The following is an 8,234-nucleotide window of genomic DNA, read 5'->3' on the forward strand; positions in this document are numbered from 1 at the left end:
AAGGTTGTGCCGAGAATGTAAAGATTTATCAACAAAGGTCAAGGAGAATCAGAAATGGTTCACAGTCAACTTTAGACAAAGAAGACATTCATTACAAAGGCCGAAACTGTTTTGGTAAACAACAACACAACAATGACAGGTCCCAAAATCCCCAATCAAACATGACTTCTTATCTATTTCATCAAAAGGTCTAAAACTTTCTGAGGAGGCGCATCGATCCATAGGCTTTGAGGAGGACATAGTTCTCTCCATCTCTGCCATTGCTCGTCCGGATTGTACCTGCTTTCATCAAAGGAATACGTTACACAACGTTGGCCCTTGTAACTAAACCTTGAGAAGTAGACATCGTTCTTCATCCGTGGGAGATTACTTCTCAGCTCACTGTTATAATAACTGACAAAGATGTTCAAGCTATCAAGTGCAGTCGGAATCATCTCCTCCCACTTCCCAGAGATCAGCTTGTAAACTAATGGCTTCTCGTTGCTGCTTGTAAACAGGACAAAAAGCTCTCCTTTCTTCTCTACCAAGGAAACTCCTTTCTCGCTCCATCCATATTTCTCTCTATCGTAGACATACGGGCATTTGATTTGATCTGCACCCGTATAGCTCCATGTAAGGGAAGATGGGTGAAAGCTAAACAAAGTTCCTCGTGCGTTGAAGCAATAGAATCGATCTTTGCAATAGACAATGTTACTCTGGTTATAAAACGGTCTTAGATAACAAGGGACGGTATCAGTTTTCCACTCGGTAGCTCCTGGATGACAAGTGCTGATAATGACAAACTCTGCTAAGAACCTTATCCCCACAACCACACAATTATCTGATGTAGGAGGACAAGAGAACGCAAACTCATCAAAAGCATACCAACACTCTGGCAAGGTTATTAGCTCCCGAGAATACGGATTGAAGAAGAACATGTCTTTCGATTTTGCTTTTTCCATAAGTAACCAGCCATCTCTTGAGTAACACACAGTGGATTTAGGTAACTCTGGCAGATTCAAAATGTACAGCTTCCCCTGTAATGGATCGAGGAGTTCGACCGAGTTGTCACCTTTAGGAAAGAACATAAGCCAAGGATACTTTTCCACTACCCGAACAGATACAGCAGCTTTACACCATGACGTACAAGTGGCTGATGCATGGATGTTATCTTTTAAGATAAGACGAGACATTATTACACCTAGGACGTCTATTGGAAGGTCGGCGAAACTCGGATCCAGGGCCTTCTCGCTCAGAGTTTTGGTTCTACAAAACAATTAATCAACTTCAAATCAGACCAGTCCTGACCTTTAAACTCGTCACAAAGTTAAGAAAAAAAACACCCTGAAATGATCAACTAACTAACACAATAATAAAATAAAATAATAAAAAAAAACAAAATGAAAAAGAAAAACTTTTTTGCATGGGAATTTAACGTTTTAAGAACACTGAAATGTTTCCGATTCTACAAAATCTATTAATATCATAGAAACCTCTTTACACTAGATTCACTTCAGATTCTATTCAGGTTTAATTATTCTGAATAAAAGAAAAACACTATCGAACTTCTCAAAAAAAAACCAATATAATTGAATATTATAAGTTGTAATAAAATGTTTTGAGAGTAACAAACCCTCTACGTGAGACGATGGCAGGTGACAGCGAAGAAGGTGATGCCATTTTAGGAGATGGCGGAGGACTTTGACGGGACAACGACACTTGCAGCATCCTTAAGACCTTAATTAGGGTTTGTTGTCTCTCAGTTTCAACTTTCAACTTCTAACAGTGTTCTTTTGGATTTGGGGCTATTTAAGTGATTAGGTAGTCTTATCTTTTTTAATCTCAGAAATCATAAATCACTTGTGAAATCTTATCCTTTTATCTTGCAAATCACAAATCATTTATAAAATTAATTATAAGATAACATCTCCATGTGGCAAGATTATCTTTTATCTTATAACTCACATGTCACTTTTGCAATTGTGCAATCATATGTTGACATATGTCAAATATTAAAAATAAATTAAAAGTAGTAAAACAAAAACCACAATTTTTTTTTAATCTAATAGTACAAATACCATTAATCTAATAGAACAAACTGGGCTTTGGGGCCTTTGTATTTTTCTAAGGCATAATTTTTGTAAAAAACTAGATAGTTACCTGTGGTGTACAACATGGAGAAATGTTTGCGTAAATTTTACTATAATTTGTTATTTATAAAATAATTGTAGATATTTTATTTGATTTATTCTATAGATTTTATAAATTTTTACATATAATTTACTTAGCTTCATACTCTAATTTCAACCGATCTTTGATACATGATACACCATTAAAATCCGTGAATTATATAAATTTGATAAAATCCAGACAATAATACAAAACCCGTGTTGAAGCGGTCGTGTTTAGAAATTTTGATTAATTTCTTTTAGTTGTATATACTATATTGAATAAAATATAACATTTGTGATTTCTTAGATTTTAATAAAATGTCACTCCGTCGATGTGTAGTGCAAAAAAATATTTAATAAATTAGATATATATATATATATATATATAAGCAATGTTGTATCTTAGTTTTAATATATATATGTCATTATTAAACAATTTAGGGCCAATTTCTTTCTAGTGGTAAGTGCTTTAGATGAATATATTATTAATCTTAGTTTTGTAATTGTTCTATATATTTTGTTATTATTTCTTATGATTTCTGAAACAATCAATGAAAACTGTTAAATAATTTCATAAACGAATTTCAAAAATATTGTTTTATTATTTTATAAATTAATATAAGCTTTTCTTTTATTAGTTTTAAATTAATTAAAATATAATGATATGATAGTAGAGTTAAACTTCTGACAACATTACTTAGATAAGTATATAGAAATAACATTGTTCTCTTGTAATTATAGTTTTACCGTCCATTCAAGTTATAGTGGTGCATTTTTTTCTGGATTAGGGATCACAAAAGAATAAGAAGACAACATTTCTGATGGACAAAACGGAAATTGAATAGGATTGCTAAGAAAGACTGAAACTAGGGATTTTCAACTTTCTTTGCGATCCTAGTCAAGTGCCGGTCAGTTCATTTGAGGTGATGCCTTTTTCTTCTATTGTTATCTCTAACCTAGAAAGAAATGCAATATCAACATTTGAATTGGGTGGTGAAACTATGGCGAAGAATAAGAGACTCATGCTACTGAAAACCTAAAACCGAAAACTTATAAACTATAATTACATGCAAAATCGATAAAACTAATAAAGGCATGATACAATTGGTAAATGGTTTGCGCGCCAATTTTTGTTTAACAAACTAATCTCCTATAGATTTCAGGTGAAAATTCGTTGACAGGTTTCTTAATTACCAAAAGAAATAACTTTTAAAACAAAGTTCAGGTTTCAACAAAAATTGATTGCTAAATCTTTATCGAAAGATGAAATCTAAAGCATCTGCAAACAAAAATTACGATATGATGAAATTATTTATTTAAAAAAAAAAATCATCGAAAACCCTTATACCAAACACGACCAATCAGCCATATGTAATATCTACTATTCAAAAAACATTTCATACCATTAATCAAAGTACGGTGGTCTTTTTTCTTCAATCAAATGATACAATTTATATAACATTAAAACCATGGAACGATGAACATGTGGCAAGGATATGTATGTACATATATGACTTTTATGGTAGCATTGCTTTAATTAGTCAAACTTTCCTCAATTTTAAATTATATATAGCCTTATACAGACATCTAATTATGTTTTCATAAATACTAAATTTTGAACAAAGACTTAAAAAAAAATAGTATATGGAAATCAATATTAGTAAACAAATCCTTATGGTCTTATGGATACCTACATGATAATCAATATTAGTAGGATTTGGATACGCCTCTCAAAATCGGTCCATTAGAAAAGACTATATCGAAAGATAATGGCTAACTCACCAGTAGTCTTTTTGGTTGGCTAAAGATTATTAAATATGTGAAAATATGATTATAAAAAAAAAAGAATTATGAAATTTTTAATTGATTGGTATACTATTAATTATTATACAAAGTTTGGTTTCTAAAGTTACTATGTCACATGACTGTAATACATGTTAATTCTATCGAAAATAAATTCTATCACATTAATTTTTTTAAAGAAACTATAATATATATTATACTTGGGTTTATAATATAATCTTTTAACCTATGTAGGAAAAAATATCAATAATAAGATAATATGTCAAAAAATTAAAAAATAAATATTTTGTTTTCTTATTATTATATATTAATCCCTATTTTAGAAATCGGTAGGCGCTAGCTGGCAGTCAAGGTGGCCCTAGCAATTAATCAATAAATCGGAGATTATACAGGAAGTAATCGAAAACTAGTTTTAGGGCTTATATCTAACTTTGGAAGATATATATTTTATTACATGTGTAAAATCCCATATAACTTCGATGGTGCAGTGATATAAGTCTCTATAACTGAGTCAAATGTCCCATGTTTAAATCCCAGCAGTTTGTTTTTAATCAATTCACTTTAGAAAAGGGAAAATCGGTATTTCCTCTTCATCTTCTTCCTTTGACTGCGCACACTTAAAACATGAACAGCTTAGTTTTTCCCCTTTATTACAAAATCTTCAGATCCAATCTCAAAAAATCAATTTTCATCATAAATTTAACAAATTTTTTTTTTTTTTTTTTTCACATATCCGATTTTTTGGCCGAATATACTAAAATCACAGCGGTTGGGTATCGCCGAGCGCTTTTCTGGCGATTAACTAGCCGGCGAGACCGATTTTTAAAACAGGGATATTATTTAATTTTCAGTTAATTTTTATATATTTTCATATGTGTAGGTTTTCTTTTTCCTATGTGAGTGTGATAAAAAAAACTCTAATATCGAATAACTCAACAATTTAGTAATAGATAACTCCTATTTTATAGCTTTTGTGATATGCATGTTAAATTATACATGTGATTTCTGTTTACAAAATTTTAAGGTTATACTGTAATCGTATGTAAATATTATGTTTCAATTAAATCAAACTAATCATAAATTTAAGCATACAAAGTTAAGATTTCTTTTTTTGGTCAAACCGCTGATGATAAATAAAAGAGTTAAACTCCACTAAGGGAGGAGTTGGTTACAAGAACTGAAGCAGAGAGAGCGGATTTAGCCAGGGCATCCACTTCCATATTGTTTGAACGAGAAATATAACTAAAAAGGATAGAGGAGAAAGAATTCTGCAGACAACGAATGTCATGTAGTATTCCTTTAAGCTCCTTGTGGGTTCCGTTTGTCTTGAGCAGCTTAATAAGAACCTGAGAATCAGAACAGATCTTGAGAGATCGGATTGAAGAGAAATGAGCGATTGAAGTGATGTGAAACAGAGCACTTCGAATCGCCAACGCCTCTGCAGCTAGAGCAGAAGGCACAAAGGGGCGTGTTGCGGACGCCTGAGAAAGGATTAATTCTGACTGGTCTTTGAGGATCCAACCAGCTCCACTCGATCCTGAAGCTGGGCACCATGCAGCATCTACGAAGCACACATGAGACTGAGCCGAGGTAGTAGGAGTCAGGATTTCCAGAGGTCTTTGGGAAGGTTTGGGGATAGCTAACTGGGCCTCCTGCCACTGTCGTGCATCTGTGATCGCCTTGTGCATGACGTCAATTGCAGAGTAGACTCTGTTTTCAAAGAGGAGCAGGTTTCTCGCAGTCCACAAGTTCCACATGATCCAGGGAACCAGGGGGGTTAGGGACACTCCACACGGGGGAGGCTCACAAGACCTACTGCATTTTGTAACAAGAGTTTGGCGGACGTGAGTGTGGAAGGGTTTGGTAGGGCCGCAAAGGGTGCGAGACTCCAGACTTCACCTGCAAAACCACAATTGAAAAACAAATGCACTTCATCCTCATGATACCTGCATCTTTTACAGTTAGCAGCTCCAACCATTCCTCTTTTTACGAGGTTTGAGCCCAGAGGGAGAGCCCCTGCTGCAATTTTCCAGAGAAAGTTTTTCAGTTTTGGGGGAAGTTTAGTTTGCCAAACTTGTTTGTTCCAGTTAAAGCTATCAATGGTCGACTGTTGTTGGAATTGTTTTGCGATAGCATATCCCGATTTCGTCGAGTAAGACCCTGAGTTCTCAGGTAACCAAACCAGAGCATCTGTAGACGGGACATAGCTGGTAATAAGCTTACGAATTGGTTCCTCATACTGAGGTAAGATCTGACGAATAACGTCCACATTCCAATCATTTGTGACAGGACATAGAAGATCCTGCACTTTTAGCTCTGCAGTATCCGCAGTAGGTGGCCCAAATGGAGCTTGGGAGTGATCCAGCGATAGCCAAGCGTCCCTCCAAACATTAATACATGCACCGTTGCCTACTGACCAACCAAGTCCTTTAAGAAGCAGTTCTCTACCCGTAAGGATGCTTCGCCAGCCATGAGAAGCCACTCTTGGTGTAGCTGAACATTCGAGAAAGCTTGAGGAGTTGCAATATTTCCCAAGAAGAACTCTCGTAAGCAGAGAGTCTGGTTGAGTGAGGAGCCGCCATCCCGTTTTTGCCAAAAGGGCATCGTTGAATTTCTCTAGATCACGAAAGCCTAGTCCTCCCAAATACTTTGGTTGAGTAAGGGACTCCCAAGACACCCAGCACATTTTTTTAACCTCCGGTTTGTCATCCCACCAGAAACGTGTGAGAACAGACTGGATTTGTTTGCAAAGGGAGACAGGGAGTTTAAAACATGACATAGGGTATATTGGTAAGGCAGTGAGAACCGTTGTAAGGAGCACTTGTTTCCCAGCTCCAGATAAGAAACGACCTGGCCAGCTGTGTACTCGTTGTCGGACCTTATCCACAATAGAGGCAAAGATGTCTCGTTTCTTCCTCCCAAAGTTTTCTGGTAGACCTAGGTAATTACCAAGTCCTCCCTCCTGAGTGATATTTAGCGAGTTCTTAACTCTGACCTTTGCTTCTGCCGGTGTCTTTGATGAGAAGGTGATTGTGGACTTCGTAAGATTGATACATTGTCCCGATACTTTTTCATATTTTGCTAGTATCTGAGTGAGCGCTTGGCAACATCTAGCATTTGATTTGCAAAAGAACATAGTATCGTCCGCAAAAAGAAGGTGGTTAACTGGTGGACTTGCTCTGCTCACCTTGATACCAGAGAGGATACCTTGGTCTTGAGCTTTAACACACAGTCCCGACAGGACCTCAGTACATAGTATGAAGAGGTAGGGGGAGAGAGGATCTCCTTGTCTCAATCCGCGGGATGGGATCACTTGTCCTTGTGGTGATCCATTTATGAGAAAGGAGTAGGACACAGAGCTAACACAAGCCGAAATCCAGCTAATCCATCTCTCACTGAAACCAAGCTTTTCTAACACTGATTTAAGAAATCCCCACTCAATTCGATCATAAGCTTTGCTCATGTCTGTTTTCACAGCCATTGAGCAAAACTTTTTAGCCTCTGAAGTACGAAGAAAATGAAGAATCTCATGTGTGATAAGGACGTTGTCAGAGATCGCACGGTTAGGCACAAAGGCACACTGAAATGGAGAGATAAGTTCAGGCAGAATAGGCTGGAGTCTGCCAGTGAGGATCTTAGCTATAATTTTGTAATGAGTGTTGCAAAGAGCGATAGGTCTGTAGTCTCCCACTTTCCTTGGTCCTGAGATTTTTGGAATAAGCCTCACATGCGTCTCATTCTGACGCGGATGGAGGTAGCTAGTTTCAAAGAAACTTCGGATGGACCGACAGACATCTTCACCAATGATTGTCCAAAACGATTGGTAGAAAGAAGAAGAGAACCCATCTGGTCCTGGGCCCTTCCCGGGATGAATTGAGAATACCGCCATTTTTATCTCCTTATTATCCGGTATTGCAGTTAAGCTCTCATTCATGAGTTGTGAGATTTTTGGGGAGAGAGTCTCATCAACCACCTGAAAATCCTCATTCCCGTTGGAGGTAAAGATATTATCGAAAAAGAGGCAATCACCGACGTGATCTAGTCTTCCTCCACAAATTCTGTTCCCTGATCATCTTCTATAACCGAAAAGGAGTTGACTGATCTTCTAGTTCGTGTAACCGCGTGGAAATAGCTTGTATTCTTATCTCCTGCTTGCAGCCATTGGATCCTGCTCCGTTGTCTCCAAAAAAGTTCCTCCTCCTTGTAAGCTTTTTTCAACTCCGCTGTAATCGTGGCAATACTGTCCTCATTGGGAATGATCTCAGACCAGGCAGCGTCAAG

At 36.5% G+C, this 8,234-nt stretch overlaps 2 protein-coding genes across 2 annotated transcripts; both read right to left on the bottom strand.

Moving 5' to 3' along the window:
- LOC104717640 (F-box protein At4g00893-like) lies at nucleotides 56–1,777 on the bottom strand. The gene is made up of 2 exons (XM_010435250.1): nucleotides 1,613–1,777; nucleotides 56–1,245 (listed from the first exon to the last, which is right to left on the bottom strand). The coding sequence occupies exons 1-2, from the start codon at nucleotides 1,705–1,707 to the stop codon at nucleotides 174–176; spliced, it is 1,167 nt and encodes a 388-aa protein (XP_010433552.1). The 5' UTR covers nucleotides 1,708–1,777; the 3' UTR covers nucleotides 56–173.
- LOC104748447 lies at nucleotides 5,081–7,842 on the bottom strand. Its single transcript, XM_019229797.1, has 2 exons — nucleotides 5,900–7,842; nucleotides 5,081–5,846 (listed from the first exon to the last, which is right to left on the bottom strand). Exons 1-2 carry the CDS (start codon nucleotides 7,840–7,842, stop codon nucleotides 5,096–5,098), a joined length of 2,694 nt encoding a protein of 897 aa, XP_019085342.1. The 3' UTR covers nucleotides 5,081–5,095.

This window comes from Camelina sativa, chromosome 2 (genome assembly GCF_000633955.1).
Source record: "Camelina sativa cultivar DH55 chromosome 2, Cs, whole genome shotgun sequence".
In the NCBI taxonomy this organism is placed as follows: domain Eukaryota; kingdom Viridiplantae; phylum Streptophyta; class Magnoliopsida; order Brassicales; family Brassicaceae; genus Camelina; species Camelina sativa.

Coding starts and splice junctions, on each gene's coding strand:
- LOC104748447 (XM_019229797.1), bottom strand. CDS start 7,842: ATGGCGGTATTCTCAATTCATCCCGGGAAGGGCCCAGGACCAGATGGG. Junction 5,847..5,899: donor GCTAACTGTAAAAGATGCAG/GTATCATGAGGA, acceptor TTGCAGGTGAAG/TCTGGAGTCTCGCACCCTTT.
- LOC104717640 (XM_010435250.1), bottom strand. CDS start 1,707: ATGCTGCAAGTGTCGTTGTCCCGTCAAAGTCCTCCGCCATCTCCTAAA. Junction 1,246..1,612: donor GCCATCGTCTCACGTAGAGG/GTTTGTTACTCT, acceptor ATTGTTTTGTAG/AACCAAAACTCTGAGCGAGA.